Below are 23,871 nucleotides of genomic sequence, written 5' to 3'. Positions count from 1 at the left end.
ACACAAAGACACACACACCTATACATTGTTACTGTAGAGGCGTGCTAAGGACAGTAACTAGCTTACAATTAGGGGACTGCACAACTAAATTATTTGTATACTAGCTCTAGATGGAACTGTAGTTAGGAACACATCAGTGTATTATTGTGTATGACTGTTTATGTGTGTGTAACAGTGTGTTTACATAGAGCTATATATACATATATATAACTAGAAAGTACAGCGGGTTTCACAAATACACTAATTGGTAAGTTGAATTGGCCAGGTTTGATTAGAGTTACGAATTTCAGAGATTATAATTTAAGATTCAAGTTCCTCATCTAATTTAAGACACAGCACAACATTTAATAGCTATTTAAGTACACTTTCAGTTTCTCAATGGTTCTGTTTCGATTTACAATCTAAAATCACTCGCACGCACGCACACACACACACACACACACACAAACGAGGATGGAGTGAGTGAGAGAGAAAGAGAGCTGTCTATTGGGGCTTGCATGAATTTTATGCTAAATGCAGCCCAGTTGATGGGAGTTGGGGACTTTTCATAATAATTTGTGTCTTTTTATTTTTGAGAACTTTACTAAACTGAATGCTATATATTCCTTGTATTTGGTATATTTGAGACTAAGCTGGAATATAATAAAAATAAAAAAATAAGAAAAATACTTTTAGCAGGAAAATATGACAGAGAACCAAGAAGCAAAACAAACTTATGGATTAAATCACAATACTATACATATACAATACTATACATATACATATATACATATATATATATATATATATATATATATATATATATATGTGTTTGTCCGTTTTATATATGAGTTTATAAATCACTAATCATTTATTAATTAAAAAAGAAACTACCCAACATTCTAGCTAAGCTGTCAAAGTGATTTCATTTCAAAGTGATCAATTGCTAGAGTATTTTGCATGTATTTATATATATATATATATATATATATATATATATATATATATATAATAAATAAATGATTAGTGATTTATAAACTCATATATGAAACGGACAAACACACATACCTCTGCACATGCACACAGAAACATACACACGTTTGTAAATTATATATAGTTGCTAAGCTTAAATATTTGTAGATATACATAGCTAATGATTTTTTGATTTTCTTTGTTTTTTTTTTGCCTAAAATGGTTAAGGACGCCCTAATTTTTGGTGTTTGATTTGTTGTTTGCTGTTGTTGTCGCTGCACTCGTGTTCGTTGTTTAGCTTTAAAGATTGATGGTGTCCAGGTCTTGGCAGGGCGCACGTGGACTCAGTTCGTCGGTGCTGGCGCTGCCCTGATACGTATCGCCGATGGCGCGCCCGTCGTGCCTGATGTCCGCCATCGACGAGTGGACCTGATTATTTTGATTGTGCCGCAGATTCGTGTTGTTGTTGTCGTTGGTCTTAATGCCGCCGCTATTGCTCGTGTGGTTTTGCTGCTTATTGTTCATGCCATCCACTGAGACGGCTACGCTGTTGTGCAGCGTCTGTGATTTCTTGGTGCCCAGACCCAGCGGAAAGGCGAAGTCCTGCGGCATCTTGTGCATTATCTTGCCCGACGTGATCAGCCGGCCGAAGCCCTCCTGCAAAAAAAAAAACATATACAGAATACATGTGGGTGCGTCGCAAAAATGATATCTAACCGCATCTGCACTCACCTGATGCGCAAATGCGTAGCCCGACCGCACGGAGCGGCGTCCACGGCGCGAGGAGGGTGTGCGGCGCACATCGCTGGAGACGCGCGAGTGCACCTTCTTCAGGGACTTTTGACGAATCTGTAAAGCAAATTTGGGTTAAGCGAATCAATAGAAGAACCTTCTGGCAGCTGCTCACCTTGTCGGAGAGACTGGGGTGGACGTCGAGCAAGTAGAATTTGTAGGCGAGCACCGGCGCCATCAGCATAACGACTGTGATTAGCATGGTCATCCAAAAGGTTAGATCCTTGATGGCCTGCGTCAAGGATCCCACATAAGGTCCGCCAATTACATAGTTGTAGAAGTAATCCAGCACGAAATACCAGATGAGGCTGCCCCATATGGTTATGTGATTGACTATAGTCCAGTACGAGGTATAGAGCGCAATCTGGTAAATGGACGATGGAAAAAGAACCTTTGAGAGCTGTTATCACGAACCAAGTCGGGTGTTATCACCTGCGCCGTATTGTCCACAATCAGTATGGTGGCCACGACAGCGCCGAGCGTCATGTGATCGCTCAGTATGTACCCATTGTGCGAGACACCGTCCTTGTAAACGCCATACGGTATAAGGAACAGGATGAGCGACGTGAATGCTCCGTGAAGCACGCTGTATATGAACTCACGAATGTTAAACAGCTCGCTTTTTAGGCCTGGCGTATATAGTCGTGGGTACTCCACGCTATTCTTATCCGACACGTCCTGCTCAAAGACGCCCAGTGCCAGGACTGGCAGTGATGTATAAAATAGATTGTACACCGATATGAACATGGGATCGAACACGGTCTGAGAGCATTAAAGATATTATATTAGTATTATTATTTATTATATTTGATATTCTAAATTTTATATCCCAATTTGAAGCTTCTAGCTCTTAAACTGTAGAAGATATACCCTTTTGCGGTTTGCCACCCCTCTGAGGGCGGAGATATATATATATAAATATATATGTAAATATTATGAATAACGTCCAGACAATTTATATTTGCATTCTCGTTATTGAACTTAATGAATTAATCATCGGTGGGGGCTCACCTGTGCACTGAAGCCACAGAAAAGGGAATACCAGCAGTGGCAAAGCGTAAATGCAAAATTTTTGTAGAAAAAGTAGCGTAGAAACTTGCACATGCGATAGTAGGACCAACGTCCGTGCACCAGCAGCAGACGCTCCAGGTGGCAAAACTGGGCAATGGCATAGTCGCTGGAGAGGACCGCCTGGAGGCCCTCCTGGCCCGAGATGCCCACGCCAATGTGTGCAGCTGGCGAGTAAAAGACAAAGTTTAAACAACTGTGTGTGTGTGTGTATGGGTGTGGACTCACCCTTGATCATGGAGACATCGTTGGCACCATCCCCAATGGCCAGTGTGACAGCATTTTTGGCACGCTTAATGAGTTCGACAACCAGCGCCTTCTGCAGCGGCGTCACTCGGCAACAAATTACCGCCTTGCACTGCGACGCAATGTCCAGGAATCTGAGTAAAAGAGTTTAGAGAATGAGCAACGTGTATCTATCGATAATCGTCACAAGATAGATAAAGGGAAACGAAATTTAGAAGAAGTATTAAATTGAACGATCTGTATATCAATAAATTGGTAGGTAGATTAAGAATATCTCTCAGAATGTCTACATCTATTAGCACACACTTATAAAGAACCACTATCGAAGGCAGATTGAAACAAATCTCACATCTGATCTGATGATATGTGCTGAATTCCAGTAGGAGTTAAGTTAGATATGTTTTCTACTGCATAATATTTGAATCCACAAGAATTAATGCTGTTAATAAATGGAATTATCAAATACAACCTTAAGTTGAGGTGCGTTTCAGGATAAAGTAACGGAGGAGGCTGCTGACTGTGGTCTGCATACGCGTATACCAGATGGTAAAATTATTATTTTTACTTACTTGCTCTCCAGTTCTGGCGACAGACAATGAACTAGCGAATGACCATTGACCACAAGAGCGAAACCAGTATTCTCGTCCGCGATTACCGATGGTGCAGTGCGTCTTCCTTCCGAGTTCTTCTCAGGATCTCCAAAGATATCATTGCACTCGGCGCTGTTCGTGAGTGTGAGTTTGAGAGAGTGAGAGAATACGGCGTAGATTAGTTATACGTTTCAAACGAATCGTTGGGTGGTGTTTGGAAGTGTGGAATGTAAATAGTATGAATTGTATTGGATGAATTACATAAATTGGTAAACAAGAACAACAGTCGATAATACATGTGGAAAGCAGTTAAAGAAATTACTGGGTTAGACAGAAAGGGAGAGCAAGTTACGATATTCGACATATGATATACGACGATATATAATAAACAATATACGATGCACGACATAGGCTACATGATATACGATTCACAATACACTAATAAGATGCATGGTATAAGACATACGATATGCTATATACGATGATTGATGCACATATGTATATTTATATATACCATATACAATATAGAATATATGATATACCACATATGTTATACGATATTCAATATATTTAGCTATAGATACATAATTCTATAGCTCTATATTTCAAATTAATTATAGTGATATTAGATATGAGCAAGCCACAACAACATAAACAACGAGTAAAACTAAGGATCGAGATTTAAATTCGATTTTCAGCATGAGAAGTGTATGTTTTATTTTGGCCTAAGCTTTGAATTTGTTTTGGACTTAGTTTAGTTTTTGTTTTGATACGGCATTTGCAAGTTTCCGTCTGTTCTTGTACGTAAATGAAATATGATTGTGGTGACAAAACTGACAGAACTCAAACAATGCACATTAAATTTTGATTATTGTCATGAAGAACAGAAAACAAGTTGTATTATAAAAATTGTGTTTTTTGTTGTTGTTTACTTGACGGGCGGAACAAGTACCAATAGAGGGTAACATCCTTGGGTTTACTATTAAAAGATACATTAAGAAATAATTTTTTTGATCTATTTTAAATTCTCGCCTTTTTTTTTCGTTTTAATCTTTCTACCAATCAAACGATAAGATACTATAGTAAGCTGAAAACTATAAAATTACTTTAAGAGTGGATCTGCTAGTAAGAGAGCGAGAGATAGAGGGAAAGAAAGAGAAGTCTAGAGACAACCGAAAAGATAAATTAAAGGTAAGTGAAAAACAGAAAAATCATATATTGTTTAGAAACAAAACTAGTTAATAAAACCTTTAAACAAAATTATATAAAGAGAGATATAGAGAGGTAGATACATAGATACATTGACATAGTTAGCAGTAAATACAGGGTGACTTTCTAGCTGCGCTTTGGTGTCATATCTGGTTTAGCTTCACTGCATCTAGAATCTTAATAAATTGTTTTGAGTTTTCTTTTACATATTTTTTTTTAAATTATTTCTTTGCTTGAATTGAAAATTTTGAAATTTGCTTTTTGGAGTGCCCTCTACCTGTCCGGTCCGCCCTTATTATCCTTAATTTTGGCATCCCACCTAAAGGTAACCACCGATATGGCTGGCGGCGGTGGCATGGTCGAGCCGTTGGCATCCTGCATAAATGCAGATGTCTGCGTCATGGCAACGCTCATCGGGTCCATGCTACTGTCGCTATTGAAGTTATTCATTGCCTCGGTACCTGAAATACGCTCATGCTACAGTAGATTTATTTACTCTAAATTTGGGCATTTACCGCCTGGCCGGAAGCGATCAAATATTTTGATGGACTCCTTAAACTGGCGCAGCTGCTTCTCCACCTCCTCGACAGAGTTGCCGTCTACAATAAACACATCCACGAGTTCGTCAGTGAGCAGCTGGCAGGAGTATCCAATGTTGATAGCCGTCTCTACCAAGAAGATGAAAGTGTTTGAACGCATTGGTCAATTGGCTAGGAGTTGATATTGAATGTACCTTGCTTGTCGCCAGTGAGAACCCAGATCTTGATGCCCGCATTCTGCAGATTCGCTATGGACTTGGGCACGCCATCTTGCAGCTTGTCCTCGATGGCCGTCACTCCCAGCAGCTGCATGCCACTCTCCACCTCCTCGTAAATGGCATTCAGCTTCGATTCGCGCGAGTCCATGGACAACGCCGCCTCCTGCTGTCGCGATCGCCAGTCGTTGTAGTACTGTTCGGACAGACGACGTTCCGCCAGCACCAGAGTGCGTAGACCCTCTCCGGCGAATTTCTGTGAGAGGTCTGCGTTGAACGATATTCAATTTACGACAATGAGTACTCACATTCAGATGATCTTGGGTGCGTGCCTTAAGATCCTCCTGCCCGCTATGCAAGCGGTCGTATATCACGTTGTCAGCGCCCTTGCAATAGAGCACCACAGAGTTGCCACGTCGCAGGATGACGGACATCCGCTTGCGCACATTGTTAAAGTCGAGTATGTGCAGCAGTTCGTATTCCTGCGTGTATTCGGTATAAGATATTCGGTACGAGGAGTTATTCGGTAGATCACTTACCTCTATGCGACCCATTACTTCGATGGTAATACTGTTCGGTGTGCGCGTGCGGAACACAAAGCCAAAGTTGCGAGCGGCCGAGACGAGGGCCGCCTCGTCGGGACTTTGCGCTTGGTACTCCAGGCGACCGTCTACGGTCTCCGCCATAACAGTGTGGCACAGGGCGAGCAGTCGGAAAAAATTCTGCGAGTGCTCCTCGTCGGACCGCACCGCGTCCAGCAATGTGCGATCGTACCACCGAAAGTCGACCTCGTGATGCGGATTGGCCGAAAAGTCAACCGGTTCGAGCATCTAAAAGTGGATCGAATAGGATTATTTTCGACTTGCTCCACATGCACATTGAACTTTGGGGGTTTCAAGTGACTTGTTAGCGTATTTCAGTAAGATAAATGTTTATACTTGTAAGCAGTTAATCTCGGTAGAAAGCAGAGGCAGGCACCAACTTCAAATTAGAATACGTTAAGGAGATTTACGATAGCTTAGCTGGGAATAAGATGGCGTGATTAGTTTCGATAAGGGTGTTATGTATTACACATAAATATGGCTTCAACAATAATTACGATATTGAATAGTGCTAACGAGCATTTCGAAAATAAACTGCTCAAATATATAGTCAGGGGTAATGGACGACATTATACGCGATACGACATTCGGCATGCAGTAAATACTATTTCACATACGATACTCATCGAATGCAAACATTGAAAAGCCTTAATACGATATTTGAGTTAATTGATACCTAAAACGATATGGAGCAAAGTTGGGATATTGGTAGGACACGACGGATAAGAGGGATTACGATGTATTTTCAATAAGCTTACGATGCATTTATGCAATAGTTAATTAGCACTGGGGTTGATCAGCTAAAGCAGTTCTATATCGATGTATGCATGTATGTGTATGTATGTAAATACTTCTATTCGTATAACCAGTTAAGCACAGAAATAACCAGTTAAGCATATAAAAACTTATAGCCTAAACATTCAATACAATTAGATCAAGCTGAATACGGGTTCGCATCACACACACAAACACTTTCTCACACAAGCACGCTCTGTTTTTCTCTCTATCACACACACACACACACACACACACACGCAGTTGGGATCACACTGAAAGCCAACATATCGTAATATATATATATATGAATATAATTCTAGACAGGATTTGGTTTGCGAACAAGAGGACAACATGCATACGTGCACTTTTTGGTGGGACGAACTCCAATTAGTGGCAAAGCGGTGGGTGCTTAGATAACGGTGGTGTGCGTTAGTGGTGGTGCTGCTGCTGCTGCTGTTGGTGTTGATGTTGGTGTTGGTGTTGGTGCTGCTGTTGCAGTTGCTGTTTCTGCGGCTGCTGTTGTTTCTCTCGCTATTTCTATGGCTGTGGTGGTGCGGTCGAAATGGAGCGCAGCAACCGCTGCCGCTGTCAATGGCTGATGTCTCGCATTCGGTGGCGGATGATGCAGATGGCATTAAATTAAATTTGACCAGCTTGCGGTTAGTTTTCTGTTCGTGTTGTTGTTTCTGTTGTTGTTGGGGGTGGTGCGTGTGTTCTGGTTGATTGTCATGTAAGATTATTACTTTGTCGCCGCTGACGCTGCCACTGCCGCAGCTCGTGGAGAGCCCCTCGGAAAGCTGACGACGCATGCGCTGCCCACTGCGCGTGAAGCAGGGACCCAAGCCGCTGTTGGCGCTGGGACTGCCACTGGGGCTGGCACTGCGACTGCCGGGAGCGTCCTTGCCCCCGCCGGGATCGTCCACGTCGTCCTCGTTGGCCACACTTCGGCTGGGAGACAGGTAGTGCACCTGCTTGCGTGCCAGCGGATTCTCCATTGTGCTGATCGCCGGCGTCGCCTGTTCGCTGGCTATACGGCCACACAACTCATCCGGACTTCTAGCCAGTTGGGTGCCGCCATCTTGGGTGACTAGCAAGGCGCTTTTCTTCGCATGCACCTCGGCTGTGTGCACTAATATGGTGGGCGGGGCCGTAGGCGTGGCTGCCGTCGATGCGCTGCTGCTGCGCTTGTTGACGCCGCTGCTGCTTTTGCTGTTGTTGCTGTTGTTGCTGTTTTTGCTGTTGTTGCTGTTGCAAGTTTGGAAAAGTGTTTGCTGCTATAACGAGTAATGTGAGTTGGTGGCTTGCTGGGCACACAATTAAATAGAAAGACACACAATATCTACGAGTTATGGACTACGGTGCTTCAGCTCTCTTGCCATTGCGAATTTTCGCTGTCGCAGCGACTTCTGCCGCCCCAGTCAATGCAATCTGTTATCATTCGTTCGTTCGTGCTTAGTTCAACATTCTTCTATTCGCAGACCATTCTCAAATAGTTCAACTATCTAACAGGTAATTTTAGTTAAACTGAACCGGCTATAAGGAGCAACTCTTCAATATACAATATGTTGTTGAGCTTATGCCAATCGAAATTGTTGATTTAAAACAGAAACTTAATGTAAACTCTCTATTGCAATTGGATTGTATAGCATGTATATATATATAGATATATAACTAGTGTACAACACTTGTATAGAGTTTTGTCATGTATGTCAGTTACGAGCATAATTTAACAGTTGTGTAACAGTTATGCAGCCCATGTCAAAAAACTGTATTACAGTAATATAATTAATGCACAATTGTTGCGTTCTAGTAAAATGACTACGGTATAACAGTTGTATAACATACATACCGATATCTGTTATATAACATGTGCAAGACAGTCATGAATAGCTGACGTTAATCATAATATATCTAACACTTGTAATCTACGTAATACATATACGTTATTTGCATCGTCTGCATATCTATTCAGAAGAGTTTCCAAACTTTAGAACGAAAAATCTTTCAAGTCTTCTAGTTCACGTAAGCTTTTCTCTTGTTGACTAGTGTTTGTTCTTGAAGGTACAGGTGAAAGGCAGTAACTGTGCCCCGTCTTTTTACTGGGGCGATTGCACAGTGCACACACACGCAGACATACAAGATGCACACACAGATAGAGGACCAGCACCCAAAGTAACCCAACGCCCCATGGCCATGTATTGTTAGAGTATTGCGTTTAATTGGTTAAAATCCAAATTGGGAAAAAGGGAAAGTGAAATGGGAGAAGAGGGAACTCACCTCAGTTATTTCAATGAGCTCGCCGGTGCGCAGGTCAATGACATCCCCATAGGTTCGCCCGTTAATGCTGCACTTGTTAAAGGTCATTATGTTCTGGGTGAGGGTGCCCGTCTTATCCGAGAAGATGTACTGTATCTGGCCCAGCTCCTCGTTGAGCGTGGTGGTGCGTGCTTTGGCATATGTTTGAGTACGTGCATAATACATCTCCTCGTCCCAATTGATGAGGAACGACTGAGCAAAGCGTATGACCTACACAAGCAAAAATTCAAAATATCATATATCACACATAGACAAACGAAGTATATATAGAAAATAGCCCAGGGATGGGCTCTAAATCTCAAATAACGACCTTTGCAATTTTGGCAAATTAGCCTAGTGAACTTAAATCATATTAAAATATCCTTCCGGACCCTGAAGCTCATATTTTGCGTCCAATTCTATTTGCTCAAAGTGATACCAAGGAATTAATTTTGAGTTGAGAATCACACCGAATATAAATAAAGGAAAGGATTCTACAGACATGGTTATACCCTTTCCCTAGTTAAGAATAAAATAATAGATAAAATAGATTAAATAGAAAAAATTAAGAACTTGATAACTTTTACGAGGGTCTAATAGTTAGTCAGTCAGGTATACGTTGATGTCTTTAAAATATTTATATCACGCCTATACATAGTTCAAATTTAAGTACTGACCTCTACTGAAACATAGAGTGAAATTGGCACAACTGTGTTTAAGACTATGGCGTACGAGAAGAAAACGAGCAGCCCAATGACCGTGGCACCGGAGGCAACCATCTCCTGTGGTATGATGTGTTCCCAGGGCAAATATAGCTGGAAATGCTGACCGATCAGGCCCTCCCAGATGGCGCAGCCCAGCGCAAACAGCGCACAAATCGAGACCAGAAAGAGCACAATCTGCAGGAAAAGGCGAGCAAATGTTATTCGACGATGGTCTGATTAGATATATATGCCGTGGCTAACCCCAATGATGATAAAGTTGAGCAGGCGGTCGACTCCGGTGCTCTTGAACTGCGTCTTGCCCGAGTTCTGCATCAGCTTGGTGTCGACGCCGGCAAAGACCACGACACCGTAGCACCACTGCGTGTTGCGCAGAACACAGCCACGCAGCAGAATCTTGTCGTTGTCGAGTGCGAAGCGCTGATTCTTCCACATGAGGGTGCCCTCGAACTTGTTCAGCAGATTGTTGGGTCGCTCGCAGATGATCTCGCCGTTAAAGTTCCACAGCAGATCGTGCTGCTCGCCCAGCTCCGTTGTCTCGATCAAGCATTGCTTGGCCTTCAGGTTCGTCTCCCCGTCCAGTTCGGCCGTTTCAATGAAGCAGAGTCCGTTCGGCTCCGATGTCGTCAACAGCATTATATCGGCGGCCACAAACTGATTGTTGTCGAGGCGAATCACATCGCCCACCTGGACGTCTGACCACTTGGCCTCCACCAGCTTTCCATTGCGAAGGGTCTTCGACTTGCGGTTGTTCACCTGCGAATCGGACAGATGTCGTTGCTGTCGGGAAAAGAAATGGATAGCATTAGTTATATAAACATATATAGATACATATATTTTGCATATACACTTACGATATCGTCGTAGGCATCCTTCACGGCAGTCAGCGTCAGCACCCCAATCAAGGGAATCGCTGTCGTCACCGGAGTCAGCGAGGATATCGCCGGTATCAGTTGGAGCACCAACAAGCACAGGAAATAAAAGTTCGCCAATCGCTGGAACTGTTCCAGCAGATTGAACGGCAGAAACGTCAACAGGGTATACTTCGACGTCTTGATGTAGTTGCTCTATGTGCGGGAAGGGAACAAAGACACTTACATATACATAGCTCAACTGCGCTTCACTGAAGAGATGAGTAGCCTGATATATAGCGTTGTCGGGCTGAGCTGACTAAGCTGACTAAGGCATAATTTTAATTAACTGCTATTTGAGCGTGCCCCCAGGTCTTAAATGTTACGCAGATGCTTTGATTGTACTATCTTAGGCAAACATATTTTTTTTGTACTGTACTGTTTAAAAAAATCTTCCCCGCAATGTATTTCATTCGGCTGAGCATGGGAATATATATTCTATACTGTACTAGATTATTGACATCTTGAGTCCATCATACGGATAAACATTCATCGGAAAAACAGATAGTTCGATTCAATTCAGTTGTTAGGTCGAAAAGTAAGGGTTCTATCAAGGCAGCCTCTGTCAGCTACATGTATGTAATTGCAGGAAAACTATATTCCCGGCATTCTCGTTATAAGATTATAAAGTAAGAAGGACAAGTCAGATTCAGATTCTGAAATTCACTTACGTGATACTTAAACTGAGAGTTAAAATCTTTGTCGTTAGCGCGGATTCTGCGTTCATTGTCTGCAAGAGAAAGAAAAAGAGAAGCATAGATTAGCTGAGAAATTTACCGGGATAGTAAAGATAGGCCTTAGTTCTATTAGCTACAGCCCTGTTCCCATTTACCCGAGAAGTAGTATGAGCTGCGGCGACGTCGCATTTGCGACAGACGCCGTAGATTACGAGCCGACGCCGAGGCCGAGAGCTGAGGTTGCGGGTCGAGATCTCCGCTTCGGTGGCGACTGTGCCGACGGCTGGGCAGGCTGTCGGGTGCACTGCGTCGCCAGCTGGCGAACCGTTGTAGCATGGAAAGACGCGGCTTGAACGGTGGCTGTTCTTTGTACTGCTGTTCCACATCGATGACCGCCTTGGGTTCATCCCCAGCCTCCACATTGGCCAAGCTGTAGAAGCTATCGGCCAGGTGGCTCGACGTAGTCGCTGACGATGGCATTTCCGGCTTGATGTGCGTGGCCGCGGGCGAGGCGATTGTCAGAGTTGAGTTGCCAATGTTCGTGATCTCCGGCTGGGCCAGACGCACCTGCTGCTGTTCGAGATCATGCTCCTGCTCTGGCTCCACCGCCAGCTGCATTCGCTCCTCCTCACATCGTAGCAGTCGTCGCCGTCGCGATTTACTGGCAAAATTAAACCAGCGACTGCGACGCGTCGTTGCAGCCATCGGCTGTGTGGCAGCAGCTGACCAATGGTCTACATCCGGCTCCTGTTGTTCGCGCTCCAGCTCCAGCTCCCGCTCCTTCTCCTGCTCCTGCTCCCGCTGTTGTTGTTGCTGTCTTATATCTGCACTCAGCACACCCAGTTCGAGTGTATCCGGTCTTTGGCGCGCACATTGCCCCTTCTCGCTGCACTTTCTGGTGCCGGGCATGACGGCGACTTTATATAGCTAGTTGCCTCTTCAACTCCTCATCTCTCATACCATCTTTTGATATCTTTATGCATAAATATATGTACATACATATATATCAATTGACGTTGACATTTTCTAGGTTTACCATCATTGCCATCATCGTCGTCAAATAATTGGTAGCATAGGGTTAAGACACAGGGTAAGATAAGGTAAATAGCTAAGACTTGCTTCTCTTCCCTACACATGAGAAACTAATTGTAATAAGAACAATGAAACAAGAAGAGCAACAATAAGAACAACAAGAAAAAAACAGCTGTGCAGGCCGCGAATGTTTTCCATCAATTTATTGGGCGATGGGTCGCACGCGGCGCATGAGTAATAAATAAAGTATACACGCTTTAGCCTTTGATTTGAATTTTCGGATTTGTCTTTCGTTAGCTGTAAACATCGGTGGCTATTTATTGCGCCCGAAGTACAGTGGGCACTTGCTACAACAGTAAGCCATAAACTTGAAGATATTTAGAAGTCCTTTAATTTCTTTTATGTCTGGCTAGAGTTAAAACTGCTCTCCCAATAGAAGGTTGTTGGTCATGCTTCATAAAAACATAACTGAATTGGCTAACTTCAATATTCGGAAAGTACCTGTAAGGCGTGACTACCGTAGCTGCCTGCAGTATTATTCCAACAGCAATAACAACAGGCAAAAGCCAGAAAACGGAAATCTGTTTGAAATATTTAAAATTCTTGATAGAACAATACTTCGTGCTTGGCGAACAATGGGATAACAAATTTGAAATTTGAATTAATTTCCAATATTTGTTTATTTTTCTTTATTATACCCTGAACCCATTGAAAATGGGAAATCAGGGTATAATGGTTTTGTTGAAATGTATGTAACAGGCAGAAGGAGGCGTGGCAGACCCCACAAAGTATATATATTCTTGATCAGCACGACGAGCTGAGTCGATTTGGCCCTGTCCGTCTGTCTGTCTGTCCGTCCGTCCGTCCGTCCGTCCGTCCGTCCGTCCGTCTGTCCGTATGTATGAACGCGTCGATCTCAGAAGATATAAGAGCTAGAGACTTCAACTTTTTTTTAAAATGTCGGTATATATCGCGCGCATATCAAGTTTATCACTAAAAAACGATAACTCATTCCGATATTTTTTATCGATAAAAAACCTTATCGAAAGTCAGTTAAAAAATTATATCTCCTACATCATTATAGCTAGAGTGTCCAAATTTTAAATATATATTAAGACGTATTTTATACAATTTCGGTTTTTGTTAAAATTTACCCCCCGCCCTTATATTCACCCCCTCACCCTCATCTTTGTAAAAGTCGTATATCAAATACTACTTTATTACGATCGTACGTCTAGAAATTAAATTATTCCACAAATAAGTTCTCATAATATCGCCAACACTGCAGCGCAACCTAAGCGCAATCGCCTGTATATGCGTGTGTGTGTGTTCGTGTGTTTGTTTGTATGCGTGTGTGTGTGTGTGTGCGTGTGTATGTGCGAATTATTATTGAAATATCAGTTGCTCGAAGGGTTCAGGGGATCTCGTAGTCGAGCAGTCTCGACTAGAGCTTTCTTACTTGTTCTTTATTGTTGATGGTGTTTTTGTGGTTGTTAGAAAATGTTCTCTGATTACTATCGGCAATTATGATTTAAGTGTGTTAATCAGGTCCCATTGCGTTTTTGGAAGTGCGATTTAAGCATGAAAAGTGCGAAATGAGAACTAGGCCAAATGCCGTACATATCATTTGACTACAGAGTATTCTAGACAGCATTGCCGTAGGCTTTGAGAAGTTGTCTTAATCTCAGATAACTCATATAAAGAAACGTCTTAATCAGAATCTAAGTAAAAGTCTTAACAGAAAGTTAATTTTGTTTTTCTGTGTGCCTATGCGTAGATCTTAGAGGGTATACCTTTTACAAGGAATCCCTTTGCTCTAGTTTTATTATTATGAATAAACCTGTGAAAATTTCGTATGAATATGTCGTTGAGAGTCTGCGTCGCTGTGTGGCGATGGAGAAGGTGGAGCTGCGCCAACAGTGGATGCCGGGAAATTGAGCAGTAGAGCAACAGGTAACCAGAGCCGTGGCAATGCAATGCAAATTGGCTTGACTACAGGTGCGTCTACTAGCCGAGTGTACGCCGCTTTTCAAGTGGAGGTGGGCTCTCGCAGTGTGATCAAGAGCCGCTGAACTCATTCGGTGTCTCTCACTCTGGCGTCCAAGGGGAAGTTGGCCTGTGCGAAGAGCACGGCCAGAAATCAAATGTAGTTGTTGGTGCTCCCTAATTTGACATTCATTTGATTCCTTGTCAATTGCTTGAAGAATGCTCCGAGAGAGCGGAAAACGAGAGAGCAACAAAATGAGCAGCCGGCAAGGCGGCAACGGCACATACTATTCACCTATTGTGTACGTGCGTGTGTGTGTGTGCGTGCGTGTATGAATGAGAGTGTCCACTCCTCCTTCCCATTTCACATGCATGAGTCACGCATACGAATGTTGCTCCGTGCGCCCTTTGCTGTGCCCGCTTTCCGTTCGACTGAGCAGGGCGTAAGCGTGCTTTTTGTTTTCCTTTTACACTACACTCTGTAGGTTGTCGCATGCGTCACCATGGGAAAGGCACTGCCGTTGTGAGGCGGTGCTGCCCAGTTTACAAGAATTAACCCAAAAGCAAGAAAAATGCGAAAGAGCAGAGACAATACCAAGCCAATGGCGAATCGATGGAGGCTCAATAATAATTATGCTGAGGCAGCAGCAAAATAAAATTAGCAAGCACTCAGCACAAAATGAGGTGGTGCGAGTCAGTGAGCCGGTGGGTGGGTTCAGGGGCGGGTCTCAGTGTTTCAGTGCTGGGTGCCAGATGCCAGGTGCCAAATGGCAGATGTCCGTGCATCATCCGCATCGGCTAGAGCGACAACGACGACGGCAACGGCAACGGCGATGGGCAGAATGACCATAACAACAAGAGAAAACAACACACGTTTGTTGTTGTCGCATTTTCGATATTTGCTATTTGCGTACATTTTTAGCACATTTCTTATGCACTTGCACTTGTTTTTCCTCTTGTTGCTGTTGTTGCTTGTGCTGCTGGCGTTTCTGTTGTTGTTGCAACGTGTTTGACAAAACGTTTATTTATTTGTCGTTTTCACGATTGAGCATTTGATATTCGTACGCACTTATATCATATCATCATAAATTGAACAGCGTTCAGTGCAATTGAAAGGCGAGGGAGGCAACAAAAGCAACAATAACAAGAACAACAACAACAACGACGACGACGACGACGACGGCAATAACAATGAGAAACGCTAAAATAAAAACGCGAAAAACGCGAGAAACGAGCGCTGACCAAACGGTAAACAGCAAACGGGCAACTGCCAAGAAGCGAACTGCGAAAACGTAACGACGCCAGCGACGACGACGACGACGCGGCATCGCCAACGCCATCGCCAGCGTCAGCGTCAGCAGTAGCGACGCTGACGCAATGGCAACCAAGCAACCAAACTTACACCGAACAGCCCCATCAGCCTAGCAACGCCGCCAGAAGACTCGCGAGAGCCAACACACAACGACGACGCTGGTGCCAACGTCGACGCTGGCGTTAACGCTAACGCTGACATCGACGCCATTGCCAGGACAACGGCGTGAATGGACGGTGTAAAATTAACTACAAATATATCGAAGATTTGCTACCCTTCCTATTCTTTGGGCTTACTATGTAACGTAATAAATAATAAAAGAGCGACACTTATTTGCAATATATTGTCATAATAGTTATTATTATTTGTAGTATATAAGAATTTATTTAGCGGATCCCTTACATTTAAGACTATATCAAACTACCGACACAATAAGGAAGATATATATACAAAAGAAAGCTCTTACTTCAGGATTGTATTTGTAATTACTTTTTCCATTCGACATCCAAATTTATTTTAGCTATTTAAAGCGAATCTAAGCTTGCTAACTTGATGGCTAAACGGGGAAGGCAAACAACACGACAATATTTCGGAAAGGGTATTAACAAGTCGCATTTATTACATTGAAATTTGTCAAGCTTGTCAAGCGAAAAATGAGCAAAATGCTGAGCGCATATATTGGTCGCAGAGAGGGATACCAGGTAGGAAGGAAAAGAGCACGAGTGAGTGTAAGCCACAGAGAGAGAGAGAGAGAGAGAGAGAGAGAGAGAGAGAGTGAGAGAGAGACAGAGAGAGAGACAGAGAGAGAGACAGAGAAAGAGAGAGAGAGAAAGAGGCAGAAGGTGCGAGTTGGGGAGGGTGAGCAAGAGAGGGGGGAAGAAAGAACAACTGAGGGCAAGAGAATGTGCTTATGAAAAGACAACATTTAAAACCGAAAGGCCAAAAGAAAACTAAGTGCGCCGCTCTTAGCCGACCCCTTTTATGTGTGTGTGTGTATGTGCGAGGGGGAGAGTAAGAGAGAGTGAGACGGAGGGGGACCTGTGCAATGGTTGGGGAAATAACATAAATTGCACAAACCTACATTCCGCGTCTGTTAGTATGTGCTTGTGTGTGTACGTATGTATATGTAGTACATATGTATGCATGTGTAATACTATTTAAATGGGAATCGCCTTTTTTTGTTTTTGTAATTATAGCTCCCTTGGGCCAGCAACAGAATTTCAAATTGAAAGCAAATAACTACACACACCCACGCACACACACACATACAAACACACACACACACACATCTAGACAACACCTATTCACGCTGCGCTCTGGAAGTCTACTTTCACTGTTTGTTCATCAATCATTTCAGCAATTTGCCTGCAAACACACACACACACACACACACACACACACACACACACACACACACACACACACACACACATATTCGCAAACAACATTTATTTCTGTTTTGATTTGAAAATAATCGAACGTTTATTGAAGGGCAAGAAGAAATGTGGAGCGACAAATTAAATTGCGAGCTTAACTCTTGAGTTGAGTTGAGTGGAATCGAATCGCATGGAATTCTATTGTGTACCATGCAAATGCAACAGTAGCAGGAGCAGTAGCAGCTGCTGAGGGCAACAGGTGCTCACAGATTGCGCATACGTGGCGTATGCCAGACCGCGAAATTCTCGAAGAAATTGCCTTCCCTTTTAATAATTTCGTTCAAATTAACTACTCAACTTATTCAATGAACTACCTACACATGTAGTTGAATAGTTCACAAACTTTTCATGTAAACTTAATGAACGGAACTTGTCAACTAATGGGTTTGCTAGGTATGTAGTTTATAATTTCAAAATTAATGCATTTCAAATTTAGAGTTCAAAAAATCCAATATCTGGCTAGTGTCAAAGCTAAGATCTCTTGGTGGTTTCTTGGCTCACGATGGGGTTTAATCATAGAAATTCATTAATGTATGCAAGAGTCACGCACAATGGCCAAGAGATACGCATCTCCACAGTCCATAATGATGCTTAAATCCTTATACATTAGCCCAGTGGCAATCAACGCCATTAAAACCCCGCACTACGAAAAATAGAGTAATAGAACTAGTGTATTAGATTATATATCCCAAGTACTAACCGTCACTATATGAAGCACACTTTTGTCTTCGTTTAATGCGAAATTGAAAAGGAATGTCAAATCTGTTATATTCATAATGAGAAAAGTTGAAAGATTTATTATACTTCATCATTTGTGTTGTATAGATACTAAATTTGGATGGCATAGACTCAAAACGTCACAAAAATAAATTCAAACAGTAAGAGAGAGTAAGTAAGAACGTTGCAGTCGGGCGGTACCGACCGCGGAATACTCGTTCGCACCCCATCAGCCATTTATTAACTAAGTTTTGAGTTTCTAGCTCTAATGTACAACTGTACAAAATTCAGTTTTCCCGATTTAAAACCTCATTTTTGGCAATTTTTTAGAATAAGCTAACGGTAACCTAACTGGACGCTTACGCTCCAAAAATGAGAAAATTACCCGGTATCTTTGGATTTGCCAAGCACCCAAAATGGCGTAGCAATTATTTTTGGGTCATCCATAGAGGAGTAACTAGTACTCAACTATCCAAATATAAAGCTTCTAGCTCTTAAACTGTAGGAGATATAAACTATGGGCGGACATATATCCGTCATAGCTTTTTGGTCTTGGGTGGTCAGCCCGAGGTCTCTAGCATAGTGTCCAAAACATAGCAGAATTTAAAAAATCACTATATCTTCCGATTTGCCACGTCCCTAGCAAGCGTATACAAAACATTTTTCCTTAATCAGCATAGAATCATAACATTAGCTCACGTGCGAAATTTCACCGTTCTAGCTTTAAAACTCTAGGAGATACAATTTAATCTGATACATCCGCTATAGCCGTGTCCGTAGGTAGTCGACGTGGATCCACGTTCTAAATTTCAGCACTCTAGCTCTTCAACTAATAGGATTTCTGGCATATCCGCCCCTAGTGCGCGGATCGGAAAAATTTTAACACTTTATAAATTGGAGATATACAAGAGTGTTTCAAGTCTCAAGCTTCAATAATGCCGAAATAATCAGACAGACATTGCACAAAACCAATATACTCATTTCACTTTCGCAAATGAGTATAAAAAAGCAAAACAAATAAATTCGTAATGTGAAAGGTATGCGAAAAATCCGTTATACTCATAATCTGTGTATGAGTCATAACAAGCTAAATATGTACAAAATTTGATAAACTAAGTCATTGTAGGATATAAGTAACCGGATTGATGCGCTTAAGCTGACAGACGGACAGAGACACAGGGTATTGCTACGTAATTTTGCATAGTGTTACAAACATTGGCACAAAACGAATATATCCTGAAGCGGTACTTTCAATGGGTACATTGTATCAGAGAAATTCAACAACAACAAGTCGCGAAACTAGAAACGACAAAAAGAAGAAGAAGAACAAGAATAGCAATAGCAACGACAACGTCACAAATCATGACCCAATAACGCACACAAAACGGAAATGATTCCATTACATTGAATCCAGTTTGTAGTTGTTGTTGCTGTTATTGTTATTGGCGTTTCATTCATTCACTCATTCAATGAATTTGATAAAGTTGCGAAGCGTAGTTTCTATTTGTTTCTCCTGTTTTTCTTTTTATCTTTTTTTGCGTATTCCCCTTCCAGGGTCAAGGTGCTACAGCCACGCCCACTTTCACTCACGCACACCCACACACACTTGCGTGGAATGATTGGCAGCCCTCGGTGGCGAAATCGTGTCAGGGTCGACTGAGCGAGAGCTAAGAAACCATCGCCCAGAAAACGGGGCCAATGTCAGGTAAGTAAAACATAACTAATTATAATGGCACCTGTACACAATTCTCATGTTTTCACCTGTACACAAATCAGGACAGAAATCGTTAAGGACACATTTCGCCTATGTATATACATATATCCCACTGTTGCCCAAAAGGGATATATCCCCGTTGAATTTCGCCAAAGGTCGATGCTTATCCAAGAGGAACGATGTGTGACATATTAATAAACTGTCAACCTCTGACAGGTCATACATGATATAAATACAGATACATAAATGTACATATGCATAGTACATATAGTAGTGTGGGTGTGGCACCCTTAAAATAACTTTTTGCATTGAAAAAAAGATTTTGACCCATTTATGGGACGTTGTCAATCAAACAATTATCCCGAATTAGCATAGACGAATCCACAGATCTTTCAACTGATTGATTTGCCTGAGTTGATTTATTGTTCGCAGAATTGATTGATTGACAATTATTGACTGAATGCCTAAATGATTGACTAATTAATTGATTAATTAACTTATTGATGTATTCAATATAAACAAATGATTGAAAAACTGACTGATTGATTGATTGAAAGATAAAGACGACTGAAACCATAAGGTGATTGGTTCATTGACTGAGTGATTGACCAAATGACAGAATTGATTAATCCATCTTCTTTCTGATTAATTAACTGTGATTGTTAAGCTGACTGATCGATTTGAGCTGTTTCTAATTGAATGACTGGTGGAATGATTCACTAATCGATTAATAGATTGGTTGATTAACTGATTGAGTCCCTTATAAACTAACTTTATTTTCTTTATTGACGCATTGCTTATTAAAATGGTAGATCACCTGGTCGACCGATCGACTAACTTGAAAGCGTTTCAATAAATTGATCAACTGTTTGATCAGCTGATTGACTATCGATTAATAAATCGCATAAACAATTGAATCACTGAGTGATAAGTTGGATGACTGCTTATTTGTCAGATTAATGGACTAGCTGACTTACATGTAAATGGCTTACAGCTTTACTTTTTCACTTAAGCTTGCAGGAAATGCCTTTTAAGGAATCACTTCTTAAAGGCGAATAATTCAAAGATTCTTGTTAGGTAATCGCATTATTTAATCCGTCAAATCAATTCACTCTAATTCTTTATGATAATCATCAAATTAATAACTAATAATAAAATCAACTCAACACAAATTTAAATTCACAAGTTCACAATTTAGAAACAAAATATTCCATTTTCTTTTATAATTCAGATTGGTTTATAATGGTACTATTATTTACTTAGTCTCATAATGTATGTTATATTCAAAATTGGATCAATTAAAGTGTTAATTAATCCGATCTTGGCAAGAGCTTAACTTGGCTAGAAAACAAATTTAAAATTTACAGAGCAAAAGGAAAAACTTTCACAGTGCTGCTATTATTTTTTTTTTCACCTCAGTTCATATATAGGATCTATGATCATTTCATAGGATCTATGAAAATATTTCGATGATTGGATTTTCTTAACTTACCTTTGGCTAATTGTGGCTGAGTTTTTGTGCCCATTATGAAGAGATGCTACAGCATATGCGAGATCCGTTGATGCTCAACTGAATGTTTATGCCCGATTCGTTGTCTCATTCGCACCACGCCCACTGTCGCCCGCTCTTACGATCTGTCTGTGGGTGTTCAGGCTGCTGCGGCTGTGCCGCCCGGAGGTCTGGACTTCAATGGAGCCGCTGCAGCTCGACGCTTGCTGCTCGCCGCTAGACTAATTGCTGTCGATGTTCTCGTTGCTGTTGTTGCCGCTGTTATTGCCGCTGTTATTGCCGCTGTTATTGCCACTGTTATTGCCACTGTTATTGCCGCTGTTGTTGCTGTTGCTGTTAGCCAGGTACAGACGGTCAACTCCATGTGTTGGCCTTGCCGTGCCGCGGTCAGCTGGGAAAGGAGTGAAAGGCTATGAAGATGAATCATATATGTACATCGGACCATCTATCTATATATTTATGCATACAAGTTGTCTTTTCCTAACGCTTAAATTATTGATGCGATTCGCTGTGTTTGCCTTAGGCTGCGGCTCAGCTGCGTCCACGGCTGCGGCTTGTGGCAACGGCAGCAGCTGGTGGCACGCGTCACACACATTCGACATGTACATGGCATGATATGACTGTTAACTTCGACTGAACAGCTGGACAAGTTTCCATCGACTTGGAAACTTTCAATGTCCCGTGGCTGTTATTGAATTCAAACTTGACCGGATTAGTCCATACATCTTTTATGACAATTAACTTGTGGTAATTGTCACACGGTTATCTTCCTCTTCCTTCCCCAAGTTTCTCTTTGATTTTTAGGTTAATTTCAATTTTTAGCTCGTCAGTTCTGGGAATCCCAGCAGTAGGTCATCAATAGTTTACCTTTACCTTTACCTTCAGAAATCGACGAGCAGGCAACCGGAGTGACCGACTCTTCGACCGACCGAGTGACCAACTGATTTGACGGAATACGAAATATATTCACCGACTGCGTGCGACTCTCAGCAGCTGTCCCGCTGCGATGTAATTTGGCTAATGCACTTTAGTTAACTGCAACAGTCAAATGACATACGGGCACATAAGACGCCCTAAGACCCAAGCCCCCAACCGGGCCAAAAAAAAACACTCACTTGTATTTGCTAAATCAACTTTCGACTGGAAAACTCTTCCCACACGCAGCAGCAATTGCGAAATTACTAAATTGCTGGCGTTTTATAATTGACAAATTGTCGAGGCGTTGAGCCAGGCGAGGTCCTCAGCTGCACGCAGTCTGGCAACTCTGCGTTACTCGGCTAATACGACATTATCAAGTGATCGATTGACAGACTGACTAGCTCACGATCAGGACTTATCAAACAAGCCATTTGTGATTGAAATTTAATCCTGTGAGCTCAATATTCATAAAAAAAAGCCTGCTCATTCTACGATCTTAAATATACGCTATAGCTTGTAACTACCATGCTCATATACAAATTTAATGTAAATATAAAATTGTCAAAAGAAAAAAAAACATTGACGATTCCAAGATTTACTTCTACCAAAATCGTCACTTCAGTATTCGAACCCGACCAAGCTAACATTATGCGGATAATTCAAAGAAAAAATAATAAATAATGCAAATAATGCACATGCTTGAAATTATGTGTGAATACTTGTAGGACAAGTTCGCACACTTGGCGCTGCTTTTCACGTGCTTTTGCCGATCGGTCAAACGTTTGATTAATTTACCACGATGTTATTAAGCGGACTTCATAGATAAAATATACTTAGGAATATACATGTATTCTTCATGGAATCTCCTCTTTCCGCCCGTTTTACACACTTTAACAATACCTTTATACACCTGCGTTCCAAAAAAAAAAAAAAAACAAGTAAGAACGTTGCAGTCGGGCGCTACCGACTGCGGAATACTCATTCACAGTCCCTTTGTAAATTTAATTGGCTTTAAAAAAATTAGTACAAAACAATTATGCTTTTTGATTATATTGTAGCTTTTGGTAATTTTTATCGAGTAATCGATAATTATTATATTGATCGTGCACTTTTTGAGTACAAATGTATGGTAATTTTCGTTGATAGCTTACATTACAAAAGCGCGTTTTTTAGCATTCTAAGAATTGCGATTGACTTCTGGATTTTCTAGCTGTTATTGTAGTTTTGTCAGATGACGCTCTGTTATTATCTTATTGTATTTCAGCTACCAGATTCTCAAGCAAAGCGATAGCGTGGGTGCTAAAGGCGTCGCAAGTTATGTTACAGCGGCGGAGGCTCAAAACCCCTTCAATGTTTTTATTTTCATACATATTTCGTTTTTTATAAAATAGATATTTTATTTTTTTTTTCTAATTGAACAATTTTATAAGTTTAAATTTGCTTCTTCTTAAAAAGCCTTCATATATGTATGTACGCATATATGCATGTATATGTATGTACATAAGTCTGCACGCATATGTAGCATGAAACATTCCAGCCTTTTTTATGCACACGCATTGTATGTGTGCATGTATGCAATGCAAATTTATCATCCGCTACTCTGGCTCTTCTTTTCTATAATGCGTCATAAAAAGAATCTCATTTTTGGATTT

At 41.6% G+C, this 23,871-nt stretch overlaps 1 protein-coding gene across 8 annotated transcripts; it reads right to left on the bottom strand.

Moving 5' to 3' along the window:
• Positions 1-248: 248 nt before the first annotated feature.
• Positions 249-21,563, bottom strand: ATP8B (ATPase phospholipid transporting 8B). Of its 8 annotated transcripts, none has more exons than XM_089263647.1 (19): positions 21,284-21,563; positions 11,589-11,647; positions 10,861-11,073; positions 10,250-10,786; positions 9,962-10,183; positions 9,267-9,515; positions 7,349-8,263; positions 6,150-6,440; positions 5,919-6,092; positions 5,590-5,866; positions 5,372-5,524; positions 5,134-5,317; positions 3,627-3,779; positions 3,040-3,191; positions 2,755-2,978; positions 2,176-2,505; positions 1,859-2,107; positions 1,684-1,800; positions 249-1,608 (listed from the first exon to the last, which is right to left on the bottom strand). In XM_089263647.1, the coding sequence occupies exons 1-19, from the start codon at positions 21,315-21,317 to the stop codon at positions 1,252-1,254; spliced, it is 4,890 nt and encodes a 1,629-aa protein (XP_089119773.1). In that variant the 5' UTR covers positions 21,318-21,563; the 3' UTR covers positions 249-1,251. The 8 variants fall into 8 exon arrangements, with proteins under 8 accessions (XP_089119773.1, XP_089119775.1, XP_089119770.1 ...); XM_089263649.1 differs by having other exon boundaries at positions 5,176-5,317; XM_089263644.1 differs by lacking the exon at positions 21,284-21,563 and adding an exon at positions 11,750-12,599.
• Positions 21,564-23,871: the final 2,308 nt, after the last annotated feature.

The sequence above is a fragment of the Drosophila navojoa genome, chromosome X, assembly GCF_054131105.1.
Source record: "Drosophila navojoa isolate 15081-1374.11 chromosome X, UAZ_NAV_1.0, whole genome shotgun sequence".
Classification (NCBI taxonomy): domain Eukaryota; kingdom Metazoa; phylum Arthropoda; class Insecta; order Diptera; family Drosophilidae; genus Drosophila; species Drosophila navojoa.
Note: the sequence above shows the minus strand (reverse complement) of the source record. Positions and strands in the feature narration are given on the sequence as shown.